At 58.0% G+C, this 19,135-nt stretch overlaps 1 protein-coding gene across 4 annotated transcripts in view; it reads left to right on the forward strand.

The window, feature by feature from the left end:
- The window catches only part of LOC126641184 (ankyrin repeat and fibronectin type-III domain-containing protein 1-like), a 185,859-nt gene extending 167,436 nt beyond the window's left edge, over positions 1-18,423 (forward strand). For all 4 annotated transcript variants that reach the window (XM_050317609.1, XM_050317610.1, XM_050317611.1 and 1 more), the window contains 18 exons: positions 3,119-3,320; positions 3,615-3,822; positions 4,109-4,303; positions 4,570-4,683; positions 5,272-5,369; positions 6,911-7,001; positions 8,379-8,486; positions 8,715-8,814; positions 9,380-9,512; positions 10,238-10,357; positions 10,703-10,918; positions 11,265-11,431; positions 11,848-11,998; positions 12,715-12,883; positions 13,141-13,307; positions 14,153-14,363; positions 14,648-15,321; positions 17,241-18,423. In XM_050317609.1, the coding sequence (XP_050173566.1) occupies positions 3,119-3,320; positions 3,615-3,822; positions 4,109-4,303; positions 4,570-4,683; positions 5,272-5,369; positions 6,911-7,001; positions 8,379-8,486; positions 8,715-8,814; positions 9,380-9,512; positions 10,238-10,357; positions 10,703-10,918; positions 11,265-11,431; positions 11,848-11,998; positions 12,715-12,883; positions 13,141-13,307; positions 14,153-14,363; positions 14,648-15,321; positions 17,241-17,528 (3,412 nt within the window). In that variant the 3' untranslated portion in view covers positions 17,529-18,423. The remainder of the gene's footprint in view (positions 1-3,118; positions 3,321-3,614; positions 3,823-4,108; positions 4,304-4,569; positions 4,684-5,271; positions 5,370-6,910; positions 7,002-8,378; positions 8,487-8,714; positions 8,815-9,379; positions 9,513-10,237; positions 10,358-10,702; positions 10,919-11,264; positions 11,432-11,847; positions 11,999-12,714; positions 12,884-13,140; positions 13,308-14,152; positions 14,364-14,647; positions 15,322-17,240) is intronic.
- The last annotated feature ends 712 nt before the right edge of the window (positions 18,424-19,135 follow it).

A 19,135-nucleotide genomic window follows, 5' to 3' on the forward strand; every position in this document is an offset into this window, starting at 1 on the left:
TGGTCACAAACATACCCCATGGCCAGAGAACTGAACTGCTGGGGCAGGCAGAGCACCTGTCCCCTGCTTGCAGAAGGTAGGACAATAATTAGCATCAGGAACTGATTGAGGTTGAGATAAATTTAGTTTGGCTGCACTGAGATTCTAAAGGCAGAGGAGATGGGATCTCCTCCCACACCTCTCTGCAGGATGAGGCTTTGCCATGGGTAAGCTGGTGTTGGCTGGTCAGCCCCCGAGGGCAGGACATCTGTGGGTGTTGTTTTCAGCTATCAGTTGCTCCAGGGCAAAGTTTAGCTCTAGATAAATCAAGAGTATTTCACTGAGTCCAGATGACTCATAACCACAGAGCAGGAAACTCTTTTATCTCTGGGGCAGCTGGTTTAATATAGATAGATGTTCACTCCTGAGTGCTGAATAATTTCCATCTCTTTACTTCTCATTAAAAGCAAATCAGAGGAGGGAAAATGGGGAGAAATTTCTCTGTGTCACCTCTGTTTCTACCATCTCTGAGAGAGCTTCCACCCAATTGTGCAGTCTGCCTGTACTGGGTCGTTTGCCATGTATTTAAATTGGCAGAAAAAGGGCTTTGCTCCAAAGCACCATTTCTTTTTAAAACCTCATTCTGCAGGCATGGATGGAACAGGGATGTGTTACAACATTACAGCTTCGACTTCCATAGAGGGAAGAGCATTGTTGCCTCCTCAGATGAAGGGGAGCCGCAGTGGAATTAGTCATCTTGTTGAGAAGCCTCAACATCTTCACCCTTGAGCAGCAGCCGGAGGTTGAAAGAAGAGGATTGGGCAGCAGGAAACTCTTGAACACGAGAGACAGGGCAAGGTTTTGCTGGAGAACCTCTCGAGTCAGTTATTTCTCTTTCCTAAATATGTCAGGCAGCACTTTGTGTCTCAGGTTTTGACCCAGGGTCAGATCTGCCTTCCTGGCTGCCTCTGTCTGCCAGAACGCTCTGCTGGCTCAGGTACGGGTGGTTTTTCCCTTAATCTCTGTCCACCAGTGACAGCAGGGCTGTGTGATGCTTTCCTGCTCCTGTGATCTCTGGGATCTTGTCCTTGCCATCTGTAGAAGGTTGTACGTGCCATGTGTGAGCCCTTGGCATGAGGAGACTTCAGGAGTGGCCATGCCCTGAGCTGCTCCATGCCCATGATGAAGCACGATGTGCTCAGGCTGCAAGCTGAGGACTCCGTGTCCGGAGCTGGGAAGGTCCAGGAGAACCCAGGGCTGGTTCTCCAGCCCTTCCCTGCATTGTGCAGGTCTCTGCCTCTGTGGTGACACCCTCCTGGTGGGTGCTGATCCCTTCCTCCCCACCAGAACCAGTAGGACCCTGCTGCACAGAACTCACCCAGCTCTGCATGGCTGCTTTTGCCAATGGCCAGTTGGTTGGTGTGGTTGGTGTTCACTGTCTGATCCATAAAAGCCTCTGTTCAAATAACATCCAGTGCTGGAGCAACCCAGGGCAGCAACTTGACACCATGGTTTGGGCCACGCTGGAGACCTCTAAGTCCATGGGCTGAAGCTGGTGAGATGAATGATTGCCAGGAGCCAACCTCCCCAGCGCTTTCCACTCTTAAATATCACGGTAATAAAAGGTTGCAATCATTGAAGTCCTTCTACAGCCCACGGTGCCTCCTCTGAAATCAGGAAGCCGGAGAGCACGGAGCGAGGTGGTTATTAATATCCTGTGTCCCAATGATGGCTTTATAAACATCATCACCACAGGCACAGCCTTTTTGGCATGACCTTCAGCCAAATGTCATGCTTTTATCACACTTGATATTTAACCAATAAAGCAATTCGAGGAAGACATTGCCCCCAAGTATCTGTCCTTATACACATGGGTATGGGGTCAAAACTGAGAGGAACTGTGTTAAGTCATGCTAAATGCTCTTTAGACCTGATGCTCCTTGTCTGGGAACTGTGCCAGGGCCCTGGCAAGAAGGGGATCAGATGTTTGACGCCAGTGGAAACCCTCCATGCTGTAAAGGATGACTCACGGTCAAAAGCCCCACACAGCAATGAGGCCACACTCACACCAAATCTAGAGACTTTACCTGATGGGATGAGGTCTTGATGGAGACAGGAGGGTCCTTGCTGCAGGGAGAGGGCAGCTCCCACTCTGGGAAGCCCCAGAAAAGACACTGGTTTTCCTAGTGACTTGTAGGAATTTATGATGGTTATTTAAAGTAGCAATCAAAGTCATGTCCCTACTCACAGTAGGGCTTGAAAGTAAATGATCTTCAAGGTTCCTTCCAACCCCAACCCACTTGTGATTCTCTAATCAGAGTGAAGAAAAGGTTTTGTAGTGTAATCGGTGTGGATGGAGAAGGTGAGGAGCAGCTGTGGAGCCTGGGTCCCTTGGTGAGAAGGACACTGGGGTCACTGGTCCCCATCAGGACCTGGTATTGTTTTGATGCCATTGGAAATGGTCTTTTGTCCATTGTCTCCTCCCACTTCAATTTCAGAGAGCACCCCTTGCTGGAATAACAACCCCTAGGAAAGTCATGTAGCAGAAGGGGCTGAGGGATGGTGAGAAGTGCAGGACACAGGTTCCTACTAGAAGGATGGACATGGAGAGGGTGCACAAGGCCATCCCAAGCCTATGGTGTGCTGGACAGCAGTCACCCAGCACAGAGTTGAGGGTTGTAGCTCCCTGCAACCTCCACTGCCAAGGGGGTCTGGGCAGCCCTGGATGGGGCAGCCCATCTGTGTAGGAGTTGAATGGTGGAGACTGGGAGTGGAGAGATTGCCTTGGTGTGGTGGATCCAGACCAGTAGCAGGGCTGAGCAGCCTGAAGTTGTTTTGGGCATCTCAGCTTGGGTCTGGAGGGAAATGTCTCACCTGCAGGGTTCATATAAGCACCTTGGGACCCCTGCAGGGCCAGCAGCAGTGGTGAGGAGGAGAAGCAGACCTGCCTCAGGTGATAACAGATGGATGAGGCCATTGCTGGCACTGGCATCCAGCTTGCAGGCGCTCACATCGGTGCTACCCAGCACTGCTCTGGCTCTCCTGAGTTGTGTCCCCGTCCCGATGCTGCAGATGTGCCTCTGCCCTTCCGGCACACCCTGTGTGCCTCATTTCCCCACACCTCCTTGCTTTTTCCCAGGTCATCGTCCCCTAAAATGACGCAGCAGATGCGGGACCTGCAGCTGGCACAGGCCAGGAAGCCGCCGGGCCCTTCCTCACCCAACGCGGCCAAGAGGCTCTACCGGAACCTGTCGGGGAAATTCCGCGTCAACTACACGTCCTTCGACGAGGGCAGCCTGGTGGGACGGGGCGAGAAGGAGAAGCTCCGCAAGTCCTACCTGGTCAGTGCCTGCTGGGCTCCATCCAGAGGGGAACAGGGGGCAGAGGGTCTGTGCGTGGGTGGTGCTGTGCCTGGGTAGAAGCTCAAGGATGTGTTAAGTGAAGCCACCCTGAAGCAGGCTCAGCTGGAGCTGGATTGCTTGGCATCATCCAGCTGTGTCTGCAAAGGGATGATGCTCCCAAGCCTCTGAGATGAGGGCACCCTCTCCCTGATTGGGTTCATGAGGTGTTGGTGAGGGGTGGGGTGGAGGAAGGTGCCCCATGCTCAGCCCACCTGGGTTTCTCCTTCCACCCAGTTCCAGAGCAATGCTGCCCTCTTCGAGGCCGTGGAGCTGCAGGACCTTGACAGGGTCCAGGAGCTGCTGAAGCAGTACAGCCCCGAGGAGCTGGACCTCAACACCCCCAACAGCGAGGGGCTCCTGCCCCTGGACATCGCTATCATGACCAACAATGCTCCCATCGCTAGGGCCCTGCTGCAGGCGGGAGCAAAGGAGAGCCCACACTGTGAGTTGGGACAGGGAGCTATGCTGTGCCCATCACCTGAGTCTCCAAACTGGTGGAACCAAGACACCTCAGGCAGTGGGGTGTGGGTGGGGAAGTGGTTGCTGGGCTCTGGTGCAGGTTGCAGCAGGGCTCGATGGGAGCCATGCGCTCGGGTGGAGCCCAGGACTGGGACACCAAAGGGAGGATGGGATCTGGGAGTGGGGATTCATTGCCAGCAGAGCCAGGGCTTGTCTAAACCTCTTTCTCCTCCTTCCTCCTGGCTCCCCTCCTGGGACCCTGCCCACAGTCGTGAGCCTGGAGAGCCGCTCGCTGCACCTCTCCACGCTGGTGCGGGAGGCGGAGCAGCGCGTCAACGAGCTGACAGCGCAGGTGGTGAACGAGGCGCCCAACGCCGACTGCTCCGAGAAGGAGAAGCAGCTCAAGGCCTGGGAGTGGCGGTTCCGGCTTTACAAGCGCATGAAGGCAGGGTTTGAGCATGCCCGTGAGTGCCCACAGGAGGGCTGGGGGGCCCGGGGGGCAGCCCCTGCACTGGGGGAAGGAGCGGGGCTGGGTGTGGTCCAGGCTGTACCAGCACCCATCAGTGTCTCCGCTCCCTGTAACCAGGGCTCACAGTATGGGTGTGTGGTGGGGAGAACGTGTTCCACTCAGGGAATACGTCCCTGGGACTGGGGGGAGGCCCAAGAGGGGCACTGAGGGGGGCAGAGTGACCGTCCTTGCTGTAGTGGTCCCTGTGCTCTCTGTTCGCAGGAGTGCCAGATGCCCCCACCAACGTCCACCTCTCGGTGGCCAGCAGCTCCTCAGTGCAGGTGACCTTCTGGGAGCCCCTGAGCGTCAACTCGGCCGTTGTCACCAAGTACAAAGGTAAGGACCAGGATCCCTGCAGCAGTGCAGGGGGGCCACAGCCATGGCAGTGCCTGGCACCCCTTACCCCCACATCAGCATGGCAGAGCCCTTGGCAGCACTGCCAAGCCCCAGTCAGGCCACCTTTGTACTTGAGCACAGGAGGAGCCAGGGCTGCAGGACAGCCTGACCACCACCCAAATGCTCTGAGCTGAACCAAACACCACCCTGCACCAAGGCAAAACTCGGGATGTCACTTGTTTGCTGCCCCCTTATCCTGCACACTTGGAGGGCTTTGCTGGGCTGCCTCTCCTAAACCCTTCACCCGCCTGAACCAGATACTTTTAGCTTCTGGAAGGATTTCTTCCATTCCCCACTTCTGGCCCCTCCATTAAAGGTCCTGACTCCATCTGATGTGGTTTGGTGAGGAGAATCGCAGCTCCCCCTGACACACCCCCCACTGGGAATCCCCCTTTTCCTTGCCTTCATTCCACTGCCTTCAGCTTCTGTGCTGCCCGTGGTCCCTCTTCAGCTGCTGCCTGTGACGTACCCTGGTGGCCTGTCCCCTCTCTGGGGCCATGTGACACCTTGGAGGTCTCTCTCTTGCAGTGGAGTGGAGCTGCTCCCCCACCTTCTCGCCGCCGCTGGGCGAGGCCGTGATCGACAAGCTGAAGAGCCTGCACTTCACCATCCAGGGGCTGGTGTCGGTGAGCCCCTGGGATGCCCCCACAGGGGTCAGGGCTGCAGGGGGAGAGCCCGCAGCTGGGAAAACCCACTGGCCATGGGGCAGCCCAGGGGGGTCATTCCCTGCAGCTGTAGCGGGGAGGGGAACAGGCATTGGATCAGGCTGTCCAGGGAGTCATCATCCCTGGAAGCGTTTAAAAGACATGTGGATGTGGCACTTGGGGACAGGGTTTAATGGTGGCCTTGGCAGTGCTGGGAGAATGGTTGGACTCGGTGATCTCAGAGGCCTTTTCCAACCTTAAGAATTCTTTTTTCTATGATCATTCCTAGCAGGAACAATAAGATTGTGCCGTGGTGCGTTCCATGGGCACAGCCTGGGCAGAGCTGAGAGTGCGGGGCTGAGAGAGGCATCTGTCTGTCCCGGCGTGGCGCAGGGTGCCTGGGGTGTGACAGGCAGAATGGGCCCATTCAGCCTGGGCCTGATTTATCCTCTGCCCCCCACCCCGCTCCCGTCTCCACCTGGGCCCTTCCTGTGCCATAAATCAGTGGCTCGTTCCTCTGCCACCTGCACAGTCCGAGCCCTCACACCAGCCCTGTCGCTCACCGAGGGGGGGACCGGCCCCGTCTCCATGTCCGGGTGCTCGGCAAGGTCACGGGCTGGTGGGACTGTGGCTCCCCGCTGTTTTATCTCCCTGAGAACCACAAGAGCCACTCTGCCTGTCAGCTGTCCCCTCCCCAGGGCTGCCAGCCTGTCCCCAGCACGCACTGGGCCGGCAGCGGGGAGAAGGGGTGCTCTCGGGAACTGTGGTGGGATGGAGCTCAGGGTGGGAACATGGGGAGATGCTGGGATAGATGGGGTCACCCTCACCAGGAGTGGGCAGGCAGGGACCACTGGCTCGAGGAGCAGGGAATGCTCTTGGTGAGTCAGAGGGGCTTAGCCAAGGCAGCAGTACCGGAGCTCAGGAGGTGTTGGGGTGGGAGAGCTGCCCTGGGGAGTGGCAGGAGGGGGCTCGAGCAGAGCCTGGGGCCTTGTTGCTGCAAGGAGCTGGTCCAAGCCCATCAATCACACTCTCAGAGCTGCTTCCCGGGCTCCTGTCTGCCTCCATGAGTGCCTGGAGGCCTGGCAACATCTGGCAGCTTGGCTGGGCTTTAATCAGAGGCTTTAATCACTGTCACAGTGCCACAAGCCCTTGACAGTGCTTGGCCAGCTCCCTGTTTCCTGGGGCCAGATCCTTGCACATCCCAGGGGAAGGGCAGCACCCCAACCTACAGAAGCACCATGTCTGTGGGACTGGAGCATCTCTGGCAAGGAGCATTTACAATGGCCAGTCCTTCCTTTGCCTCCCCCAAACCCACCCACTTGGGCCACGGGGGTTCTCTAGTGTTTGATAACAAGGGCTTTGTACAGGAGGGGCAGGTGTGTGACCTGTGACCTGGGCTATGGGCTCCCAGTTCAGTGCCCCTCATGGGGTACTGGTGTACTGGGTGGGGGGGAACCCTCCTGCCCTCTCACACAGAGCTGGGAGAGGTGCCTGTGTGCTGAGTGGGGCCTCCCTCCTCGCAGGGCACGGCGTACTACGTCCGGGTGTCTGCCTACAACATGAAGGGCTGGGGGCCCCCCCAAGCCTCCGTGCCCCCCTGTGCCATCCCTTCCAGTAAGTACCACTGGGAACAGCACGGGAGCCAGCACTGGCTGCAGGCTGGGAAGGGGAGGTGGCAGCTCCCTGTGCCAGCTGGGGGTCTCTCCTGCTGCCGGGATGAGGGCTGGTAAACTGGGGGGGAGTTGACCCTGGCTAGAGAGGAGAGGCCACCCAATGTCACACAAGGCACCCTGGGGTGCTGGGCAGAGACAGGCCAGGAGGACTGAGCCGGAAGGAGCAGCCCAAATGGTGAAGTTCAGGGCTGAGGGGGCTCCAGGATGGCCTCTGTCCCTTGCCACCGGTCCCGAAACAGGCCCCTGCTGTGTGGTGGGGGGACAGGACTAGTGTTGTAAGGAGCAGCCCCAGGGGAGGCTGAGCCTGTCCCAAGGAGCAGGTGGTGGGGACATCCCCTGCCACCGTGGTGCCCAAGGAGCAGGGATGGGCACTGTGAGCAGGTGGAGGTGAACAGAGTCAGTCAGAGATGTGCAGCACCATGAGCCAGAGATCCACATGGCTCTGGTATGGAAACCTCCAAAAATCCATTTCCGTGTCTATGAATGCACATATCAGGGGCACAGCACAGCCCACTGACAGGGCTTTACCTTGTCCCTGTCATGTTTGCACTCACTTTAAAGCCCATTTGCCACCCCACGTGGCTCCCATTCCCCACCACCGAGATCCCAGCAGCATCAATCGAGTGTGGCTGAAGTGAATCAGACAGGAGTGGGGTTTATTTATTTTTATCTCCACTAATATTTCTCCCTTCAGGAGAGATCCCTCCCTGGCCCAGCAGAATATAGTCAGGCACCTCCCTGGGTGTTTTTAAAGCTACTAAAAATAGTGGCAAGTCCCAGCCAAAGTTAACAGAGGTGAACTTTCCATGGAAAACAGCAGCGGGCAGGACACAGGGGGTGTTTAAAGCAATTAATGTAAAGTTGAGGGAGAAGAGCCAGCAGGTCCCTGACCCGACTCCTGGTCCTACTGCCGTCCCACAACGGGTGGAGCTGGTGGGAGCTTATTTATGTGTTTGCTGAGGTGAGCCCAGCTCCCACCACTCGCCTGGAGAAACTGGGGAAGACCTGGAGGAAGACACTGGAAAGAATTTTATTTTTCAAGGCCAGTGAAGCGCAGCAGCAACAGACAGGACCTTGTTCCTTCCCTATGCCATGTCCCCCCCACGCTGTGGGGTGGCCAGTGGTCATGGGGAGCTGTGCAGAGTTGGGAGTTCCTGGGAAGAGTGGCACAGAACTCAGGATCTCCTGAAACTCAGAGCACCCAGTAGTGCCCAGCACCCACAGCTGCTGTGCCCAGGGGACACAGAGATGATGTGGGAGGAGGGGGTTTCCCCCAGGCCAAGGAGTGCCAGGGGTGATGCCAGTGTGTCCCCCACAGACTGGCGGGAGTACGACGGCCGGGCCCCGCGGCGGAGGGGACAGGCTGAAGCTCTGGACCATCTCCTGGGCCAGGTGAAGACCGTCCACCAGCACTGCGTTTGCCACGGTGAGCCCAGGCACGCTGTAGGGAGGCTGGGGTGGGGGGTTCAGCTGAGTCCCCCAAGGGTTGTGGTGTGAACCAAGGAGCTGGGATGGTACCAGGAACAGCTCTGTGCCATGGATGAGCATAGCAGGGAGACAGCTCAGGTGGTGGAGACCTTGGCAGAGCCTTCCCAGAGGGTTGGTGTGCCGTGCCAGAGGCTGCCACTGCAGCTCCTCCTCTCCTGCTCTACAGAGCCCTGCAAGAACCAGCCCCAGAGCAGAAAGCACTCGGTCTCCAAGAGCCTCAAGCACCTCTTCCACCCCGGCAGCAAGTTCCTCAAGACCCTGAAGCGGTGAGAGGCTGGTGCATGGGGTTGTGGAGAGCTCCTCTCCCAGAGGGGCTGTAGATCTGCCCATCCCGGGTGTCACCAGGAGCTGTGCCCGCAGGGTGGGGGCTGAGGCTGCCCAGAGGTGCATCCTCACCTGGAGAGAGCTGGTGGTGTCAGTGCAGATGAGTCCCATGACCCAGAAGTGGAATGTTCTCCTTGGTATCTCTGTCTGGACTGGCCAAGCTGTGCTGGTACCCAGATCCCTGCACCATCCCAGTGTCACCCAGCACCCATCTCCTCTGGACCCCAGCACCCTCCCACTACCCCCCCTCATGCTTGTCCTTCAGGCACTCTGTTGTGTCCCCTGCACAGACTGCACTGGCCCTGTCACCCTCCCTTGTGCCAGGAGGGCATCAGCCATGGCATCTGCTGTTCCTGCTCCCATACAGGCCATGGGCCTCTTCTGCCATGGGCTGTGGGAGAGGACACCTGGGGCTGGGCATCTCCTCTTCCCTCAGGAGGGAGGTCCTTTGGGAGATGAATCTGGAAGCTGGGGGTGACACTGAAGTGTGTCTTCCCTCCCACGCAGGGGCCTCTACCTGACAGCCATCTTCTACAAGGATGACAACATCCTGGTGACCCACGAAGACCAGATCCCTGTGGTGGAGATTGATGACAGCTACTCCTGCCTGCTCATGCAGGATTTCCTCTGGTTCACCAAGGTGGGTGGCCCAGGGACACTGTGCTGGGAGAGCTGGGAGTGTCAGGGTGACCCAAATGGGCACCACTGATGCCTTTAGTTGGCAGCAGCTTCCCCACCCAGCCCAGGCACTGGGGCTTGCCAGTGCAGGCAGCCCATGGGCTTGATGCTTTCTGGGGTTCAGTATGGACCAGGAAACCACCAGGGAATGGCATTTTATCCCTGGAAGCCCAAAGGTGGATGACAGACTGGTGCCCCACCAGTGTGGGCACTGTCTCCTCAGGGATGGCAGTGGCTTCCCAGCTGCTGAACTGCTTCACCTCAGCATCCTGCCACAGCAACTCTGCCTCTCTTGTAGGATGTGCAGGGTGCTGCTGCTGCATCCCCCACTGTCAGCAGACTTAGGGAAAGGGCATGTGGGAAGCTCAGGGTCAAAATAGTTTGCTGGATGGTCCTTATCTACTGATGGAGAAGGCTTTCTTCTTCCTTACTCCCTGGCTAGCTTCTATTCAAACTGAAGGTCCTGGAGGACGATGGATATCTGATCTGAGTGGACATGGCATGGTACAGGCCTGGAGGTGTATCGGGGTGCCTGTGGCACAGGGATTTGCACCCCTGCTGAGAGGTGCTGTGTGCCCATGCACCTTCCTAACCCAGCTCAACCACAAAGGCAGATGAGTTTCCCCAAAACACCCTGCTGTGGCGCAGCTGTGGCAGTGAGAGCCCTTGGTGTGCTGTGTGCTGCAGGTGTCGTGCATGTGGGATGAGATCCTGTGGCTGCGGCAGTGCGTCACCGTGTCCCAGTCATCCTGCTCCTGCATCCTGCAGACGCGCTTCAAGATGCTGCTGGCCATCTCACAGATGCAGGTGAGGGTGAGCCTGACTGGGGAACAAACCCTTTTGGTGGGACATGAGGGGCCAGGCTCCCCTGGGAGCAGCACAGCCGGGAGAAGCCTGGAGTCTGGCGGTCCTGCCCACGTCTTGGTCCGTGGCAGGACTGTAGGTCCCTGATTTGTCCTCCCTGGCAGGACCCTGGCTCTGGGACAATGAGGTGCCAGGCATTGTAGCAGTCTCATGCAGAGGGTGCTTTGCTGGGTAGACTGGTTTCCAGCAGCTGCAGTCACATCCCAGCTGCACAGACTCACAAGCACTGTGCCTCCAGGATGTCCCCCGACATTCTGCTTTCTCCTGCTCTCCCACCCCATCATGCAGGGGCTGCTGGGCATTCAGGACCTGGGGCAGGTCTTCTTTGAGCCCGTCAAAGACAAGCAGGGCAACATCCTCATCGTCACCCTGAAGGAGGTGAAGACCAACCAGACGTTCGAGAGCGTCCGCTGGGTTCCCATCTGCAAGCTGCAGACCAGCCGCAAGTCCGTGTCCTCCCCGGAGGAGCCCACAGCTCTGGACATGCTGCTGATCTCCATCCAGGTGTGTGTGGGGCCCTTGGGGCAGGGGATTGCAGTGGGCTCTGCTGGGGACCACCAGTGCTCCCTGCTCGCCCTCGGGCTGGAAAGGTCATGGTAGAGCCTGGACCACCAAGGGTCTGGTCCTGGCTGCAGGCAGACAGGGAGCAGAGCCCAGCCAGCCTCCAAAAATCCTGTTTTTTCAAGGGGAGGCATCAGGTTGGTGCCAGATTCATCCTGGCAGCACTGGGTTTTCTTGCTCTGCCATTCCCCTTCTCCATCTGGGCTGGCTGTGCCGCGGCATCGGCACAAAGGCAGGCGAGAGCTGTGCTGTGGGGGCTTGCTCAGTCCAGCAGTGCCTCTCTCCTCAGGACAAGCTGGCTTACCACCAGAGGAGCAGCCATGCCCTCTCCCCAGGCCTCTACCTGGGCTACTTGAAGCTCTGCAGTGCCGTGGATCAGATCCGAGTGCTGGTGCCGGAGCAGCTCCCCAACATCCTGTGCCACGTCAAGATTCGCTCCAACCCCAACATCTCCAGGTGGGGCTTGTGGGGCAGCTCAGCCAGGGCAGCCAGGCTGCTCTGTCCCATCCAACCTGACAGCACCATCCCCTCCTGCTTCTGCTCCCAGGCTCCTGGCAGCAGCGTAATATTCCCTCTAATCCCTGCTGCCTGCCATGCAATGCTCTCAGGCACAGGGTGGGAATGATGGGATTATCCTGTGCAGGACCCAATGATCCTTGTGTGCCCATTGCAACTGAGGATACTCTTTGATTCTATGATTTAACCTGGAGCTGTAGCAAACCAAGTTCACTCTCCACAGCTCCCACATCCCTTGGGATGCTGCACTTTTTGGGAGAGGAACAGCTCTACAAACACAGCTTTCATAGAGCTTGAGTGCCCATGTCCAGCCCAAGCTACTCCCTCCTTCACCTGCCTGTTCTGTCCTTCTCCAGGGAGGAGTGGGAATGGTTGCAGAAGATGGCCAGTGCAGAGGAGCCCGTTCCTGCAGAGCCAGAGGTTGACACCTCCCAGAACCCCTTGTTCCATGAGCTCCAAGTGGCCATCAAGGAGCTGATGACCCTGGTCAACATCCCACTGCAAGAGGTAGAGGCAGGTGCTGAGGTGTGGGGAGGAGGGAGGGGAAGGGGCTGTGAGCACATGCTGGTCAGTGCAGCAGGCAGGGAACCACAGCCCCAGGCCCTCCTTATGGGCATGAAGCAGCCATGAGATTTTAGTCCTGTGCAAACAGAAGGTGAGTGATGGGCAAGTCTGAAGCATCTGCCAGCCCAGGGACAGTGTCCCCACGAGCTGTTTGCCCTCACCTGTACCTCCCAAGCAAGGACAGTGAATCTGGGTTTGCATTCCTGCCTGCCTGTGGTTTGGTCCTGGGCAGCACGAGACCAGCCCAACTCTCCAAAGCAGGCTGGCCCCTGGTCAGTGGTGGGCTGGAGCTGCAGCCCTTGGGGTCAGACTGTGTGGGAAGTCATGCCAAGTATTTGCTGGGAAGGTGCCCAGCAGCCCCAGTGTTAAGGCACACGCATCTGGCTGGGCAGCTGTGAGGGCACCTCCCTGCACTGTGACCTTCTTGTGGCACTTCTTCCCTGAGAACCTGTCATGGAGACTTCAACCAGTAGTTTGAAGACTTTTAGGAGAAATGAGAGGAAGTGAGGAGTGCAGATGACACTGGAAGCAAGGAGCCTCTGGTTGTGTGCTGAAGCAGCAGTGTCCCCTGGCTGCAAGTGGTCCCTCTGTGCACGAGGACTTGGCAGAGGGCCCACCAGGTGATGTTTGCAGTTGTTATCTTCACTGTGTTCTTGCAGGCCAAAGATTTCCGTTTGTACAGCCAAGAGGTGCTGGACTTTGGGGATCAGGTCTCCTTCCTGCTGCTGCTGCCTCCATCAGATGATGTCTGCACTGCTCCAGGCCAGAACAACCCCTACACCCCTCGCTCTGGCTTCCTCACGCTGCCACTGCAGATCTTCGAGCTGGGTGAGGAGAGGGAATGCCAAAAGCCAACCCTGCTGGTCCCATTGTCCCCTGAGACCTCCTGAGATCTGGATTGGGCAGTGGGGTGGGCTGGAGCTCTCTCACCTCCCTGGAGAGGAGGAGTGGAGGGGTGTGCTGAGGGCTGTCTGATGGACAGCATTACCTCCTCCTTGTGTTTGGTGATAGGAAGGAGCATGTAGAGCATCCACAGCAAAGGACCTGATGTTTTTCAGCCCCCTTCTCTTGTTTCCTCTCCCCAGTCCACTTCTTCACGTACGACCGCGAGTTCATCACCCAGTACTGCCAGGTGTCCGCCCTCCTGGAGCTGGAGTCTCTCCTCTCCCAGCAGAGCCTCAGGGAGGCTTTCTCCGATGCTGAGCTCTCCACTGCCAAGCAGAGGCACCAACAGGTTCAGGACTACATCCAGGTATGGGGTGGGAGCCAGGCTTGACAGTGCCATGGAACCTGCCAGGACAGTCCTGCAGGAGCCCCTGAGCAGGGGCTGTTCCCTGGCCTTGCTGGCTTTGGCCCCATGGGGTTTCTCTGATGTGGCTGATGGGTAACAGTAGACCGAGCTTTCAGAGAATCATGGAATGTTTGGGGTTGGAAGGAATCCTAAAGCTCTCCTTGTTCCACGCCCTACCATGGGCAGAGACACCTTCCGCTAGCCCAGGTTGCTCCAAGCTCCCTCCAACCTGGCCTTGGACACTTCCAGGGATGGGGCAGCCACAGCTTCTCTGGGCAACCTGTGCCAGGGCCTCCCCACCCACACAGCCAAGAATTCCTTCCCAGTATCCCATCTCACCCTGCCTCCTGGTAGTGGGAAGCCATTCCCCCTGGCCCTTATTCATAGTCCCTCTCCAGCTCTCCTGGAGCCTCTTTAGTCCCTGGAAAGGGCTCTAAATTCTTCTCCAGGCTGCAGTTACTTTATCTATCAACTTCTTACTTCAGTGGTCACATTAAAAATCCTGAGAGAGCCAAGGCTTCTGCTCTGCATGTCCCCTCCTTGCTAGAAAAGGGCCTGCAAGTGCATTTTGATATGGACTTGCAAAAAAACATCCCACACTCCCCCTGCCCCCAGCACCCTGCCTGCAGCTGACAGGTCCTGCCGAACCAGCAGCTGCAGCACCCTCCCACCTGAGAGCACTTTCTTGGGATTCCCTCAGAGCTCTTGGGAGAGGTGTGTGGGCAGAGCCCGTGTTTTGCCGTGGGGCGTTTTTTGCTGCTGTAATTTGCTGTTTGAAAGGGATCCTCCGTTTCCTATTTTGGCAGCAAATGGAGGAGATCTGGCGGGAGATGCGCTGGATCATGGATGCCCTGCAGCACGCCCGCTACAAGCAGCCCTCCTGTGGGGTGTCTCTCAGCGGCTTCCTCAGCGAGGCCGGGGGGGCAATGAAGGAGAAAACCCGATCCTCCTCGTCCCACCTCGACTACCTTCCCTCCCCGGTGCCCTCGCCAGAGACCAGCCGCAAGCTCAACTCCGGTAAGGGCCCGGCTGGGCAAGCTCTGGCCTGCTGGGCTCGGGGGGCTGCCCGTGCTCAGGGGGTCAGAGGTGCTGCTGCACCCGAAGTACAGGTAGGGCTGGAGTCAGGAGCAGGGCAGGGCAGCCAGTGCCAGCCCTGCCTGTGCCATGGCGAGCTCAGCACAGGTGTATGACAAGGGGGTAAAACCTCGGGGGCTTCCTAGGATTCCACCTGGTGCAAACCCACAGCCAGGGTTGTCCACGCTAAGGCTGAGCCCCTCTTTGCTTCTCTCACCCCCTCGCAGACTCTCACGGGCTGTCGGATGAGGAAGGCTCCTCAGAGGTGTTCCTGGCCACCGACAGCGACTACGACTCCAGCCGGGCGCAGAGCCCGAAGGAGCTCGACTTGGTGTACTCGCCCTCGGGGCCCGAGTGCTGCGGCCGCAGAGCTGCCCGCACCCTGCGGGACAGCGCCCCAGACGTCCTGCAGAGCCACGAGCTCAAGACCCCACCACCACCACCACCACCGCCGCCCGAGGAACCCCGGCCACCCCCCGAGCTCTACGACAGCGACTTCGTCCTGCCCAGCCGGCAGATCGAGCTGCTGCGCATCACGGAGAAGCGACAGGCGTACTGCGTCCGGACCAGCAGCCTGGACTTCCCCAAACCCCACTGCCAGGCCCCCAGAAAGTCCTGCCCCGGCTCTGTCAACAGCTCCCCGACGGAGAGCAGGACCACGGGCCACTGTGGCCAGCTCAGGCTGGGGACTGGCTCCACGCCCAGCCTCGAGCACCGCCAGGGCGGGCAGGGCTCTGAGCCTGTCTGCCGGACGCGCTCGGATGAGTGGACTCAGAACTTTCCAGAACAGCAGCCAGAGCAGCCGGGGTGCTTGGCTGACCAAGGGAAGAAGCCGGGCTCTGTCACCTTGCGGGTCTGCCCTCAGTATGAAACGGGACTCTCCAAAGACACCAGTGTCAAGGTACCGGAGCCCACAGCGGGCAGTGGTGTGGCTCTGCCACGCCTGGAGGGACAGGGCTGGGAGGATGGGGACGCCCCACCCCTGGCACAGCCCTCCCCGTCCTCCCAGGGGTGAGGTCTCCTGGAGACCTTCAGCACTCCTGCCCTGAATCCCTGCTGTAGTGCTGAGGCTCCTGGCAGAACGAGGTACATGACTCTGCAGGAGAGACAGCCACTATTGTGGCCAGGGCCACACGTAGGGAATTTAGAGGGGACAGGGCAGTGAGGCTGCATTTCAGCTCATGGTTTGTGGTTCAGCAGCTGACAGTAGGTTGGTGTCACCCAGTGTCGGCAGGCAGTGAGCAAAGGATACGTTGCTGGGTTTCCCTTGCCATGTTCTGGTGTTCAAACACATGACCCTCCCCAGCTGTAATTCAGCCATCACCCCTCTGCCCTGTCCATGTCCCTCCCACAGCCTCCCCTCCCTGGGTCTGTGCTCCCAGCTCCAGCCTTCCCCTGGAGAGCAGAAGCCACTCATTTCCAACCTGTGGCAGCTGCAGTGGCAGGACCTACTCCAGTCCCAGCTGGAGGAGCAGGCAGAGCTGCCTCTGTGCTGCAGGCACTGGGCTCTGCTGGTGCAGTTGTGACATGAGTTCTCTCCACAAGGGCTTTGCTGCTGAGAGCTGACCTGTTCCAGGTGGGATCTCCTATGGAGGACAACCCCCAGGACAAACATCCTGGACAGGCCTCTCTCTGAATCTGCAACCTCCTTTGGTTCCAGCCATGGAAATCCTTCCCCTGTTAAAATTTCCCTTCTGGGACATTCCTGGTGCCCAGTGCTGAGCATGATGGAGCAGAAAATCCTTAAATCATGGAGTAGTTTGGGTTGAAACAGACCCTAAAGAAAAGGCAGAGGAAGGACAGAGCCAACAGGCTGGTGGGTTTGTTACTGGGGATGTTTGATAGCTGGTGTCTCTGCACCCCACAGGGATGTCCTAGCAGAGAGGTCTCTGCCTTGTAGTACTCTTTTCCACTTGAGGAATGCCCATAGATTTCTATGGAACTGAAGCCCTCGGGTTCCTGGCGGGCTGCCCACGTGGCTTTTGAAGTTGCAAAGCTCTGGACACGCCTGCTTGAAAGCGTTTTACGATGTTCTCCTCGAAGAAAGCCGAGTTCAAAGGCACAGCTCCTCGGCTGGCATAAATCAGCTGAACTCTGCCATGGCTGTGCAGAGCTGGCAGGGCTCACGTGGGCCGAGGGCTCGGACCACCCTGCCGGGGCACTGCTCCTGGCGCTCCACGAGCCCCTACGGATGTGCCAAAGGAAAACGTCGCCGTGCCCGAGTGAGGGTGGATGTCCTGCCTTCGGGCTTTGGAAGCCAAGCAGTGGCTCCCGGCATTGGTAGCAGCCAGAGCCCCGATGAGCTCATTCTCTCAGCAGTATTTGGGATTCAGGGGGCTGTCCCCAGGGCAGTGGGGGGTGGGAGAGTAGCTGTTGGTGGGAGAACACCAAGCTTGTGAAGGGGATGAAATGTAGCTCCTTGTCCCAAAGAGGCTTCAGCTGTAGTTTGGCCGAGCTGTTGTGGTCCGGCTGGTCTGATGGCCCTGGACCCTGCTCACAAGAGGGACTTCACACAGGTCCCTCCGTGGTGTCATGAGCAAGGCTGGGACTGTCCCTCTCCAGCTACAGCTGATGGGGTGGTGGGGCAGCCTGAGCAGAGTGGTAGGTGACACATGCAAGAGTTGAGCAGCAAGGACTCAGAGAGAGCAGTGGAGGCAAGAGGACAGTCCATGGGTTTGGGCCCTGGCACCACCAGGCACCACTGGGGTGGCTGTTCCTCCACCCTCACTGTTCCTTCACACTGTGTGCTGCCGCTGGCCCCTGGTTCCTCCTCATTCCACCCGCTTACCATCCGTGTCTCCCACCTTTCTCTCTCTGCAGCTGCACATCACCAGCCAGACGTCCGCGGGGGAGGTGGTGAAGTTGGTGGTGCTGGAGATGAACGACATCTCCCGGGGCGTGCTGGGCGGCTCGGCCGCCGTCTGCTACGGCGAGGAGCAGCTGGAGCACTTCGGACTGGTGTTCGCCTCCGACGAGAGCGAGCGGTGGCTTCCTGATGACTTCTTGCCTCTGTCCCTCCAAACCAGCCGGCCCGAGGGGCGGTTCTACGTCCGGATCAAGGAGACCTCCCCTCTGGTGCTCCAGTACGGGCCAGCGACCACCGTATGAGAGGAGGAGAGCCGGCGGGGCGGCGCGGGGACCTCAGCTTCCAGAGCAGACAGCTCGTCTCTGATGCTTCCTTCTTCCACAGACACCCTCTCATCAGGCGTCCGCGGGGTGGAATGGGATCATACTGGGCTGTGTGTTATTTGTTTGTGTTATTTTTTTAATTTTTTTTTTTTTTTTTTTAACCAAAGAGACATCGAGACTCAGTTTTTCTGACTGGGGAAGAGGAGGGTGGAGTGCAGAGACCTCAGAGCTCGGGAGGAATCTCTGCAGGAATGGAATTTTTGAAAGTAAACATTTTTAAGGAGGAAGAGGGGGGAGAAAGAGAGGAAAAAATATTACAAGAAGAAGCAGCAATACCTTTTTTTTCCCCTTTCTTCTTTTTCTGAGAAACCTTGTTTGGGATTCACTGAAGGCAAAGCCACAGAGGATTGCTGGGGAGGGTTGTGGTGTCAGTGAGGAGAGGGCACGAGCCACAAGGCCAGCCCTGGGAAGGGTGTTTTCCTATCTGCCCTCCTTTCATTGCACCTGGAGAAACGATTCGTGCACATAGTTCTTGGAACAACATTATATTATTATTTTTATTTGGAAAAAAAGTCAATAATCATTGTGCCAGAGCCACTGGAGTTAGGGAAGAAGTGAAGACCCTTTGACTTGTTTCCAAGGACCCCACGCTCATGCACATGTGTCAATACCACTAGAGCTGTGCTGTAGGGCATCTCCTGCAACCCCCTGGGCTTCCCTGTCCTCCTGGGTGCCGTTTTGTTCTGGTGATTGTGCTTGGCCTCTCTTGTACGTCCTACAGCATGACATTTTGTTAGCCACTAGGTCTCCTGTTACCCAGGTTATTTTTCTGACTTCCTGTGGTCCATAGTAAAGATGACTGCTGCTGACTGCATATCCCTTGTCCTTCTTGCTGCTTTGATGCGTAGCATTCTGTCATCTCCTAAACCAGCCCCAATTCCAAGGGCTGGGCTTATCTTTTCCAGGAGTTTTCCACACTGTGGAGCGTTCCATTACCATGCAAATCACGTGTGTGGGAGAAAAGCACAAGTTAAAATTGTTTTCCTGGTCTTCATTGCTCTGGAAGGCAGTAAAACAGGCTTGGGCATGCCAAGGCATCAGCTCCGTGTGGTGGTGGAAGCGCAGGGTTGTAGGGCCCGAGCATCTGCAGTTCAGTGCATTGATCTGGTCCTGCAACCTCCAGCAAGGGAAGGAGCCCAGGAGAGGAGCGGGGAAGGCAGGAGAGCTCCCAGCTGTGGCACAGCTGGCACAGGCACTGCCAGCAAGGTGCCACTCGGGTGGTCCTTGCCAGGGTGAGGCTCCTGATGCTGATGTCCCTTCAGCAACCACCTCGCTGCCCTTCTCTTGGCACGGAGGGGTTGGGGCTGGGCAGCAGACCCCGGCCCTGGGTGCTGGGGTGCAGGAGGGGCTCTGTGGGCAGCCACATGGCTCTGCTGCCACTCCTCAGAGGTTCCTGGCTCTCGCCTCACGGCGCGACACTGTGCGGCACGGGCAGGGATATCTCCCAGCACGAGCCCTTCCCCGCCCCACGTCAGAGCCGCTCTGGAGGGGAGGATCGTGTGCCAGCCCCTCAGCTGGTGCAAATC

This window comes from Myiozetetes cayanensis, unplaced genomic scaffold (assembly GCF_022539395.1).
Source record: "Myiozetetes cayanensis isolate MyiCay16 unplaced genomic scaffold, myiCay2020 scf20-37, whole genome shotgun sequence".
NCBI lineage: Eukaryota > Metazoa > Chordata > Aves > Passeriformes > Tyrannidae > Myiozetetes > Myiozetetes cayanensis.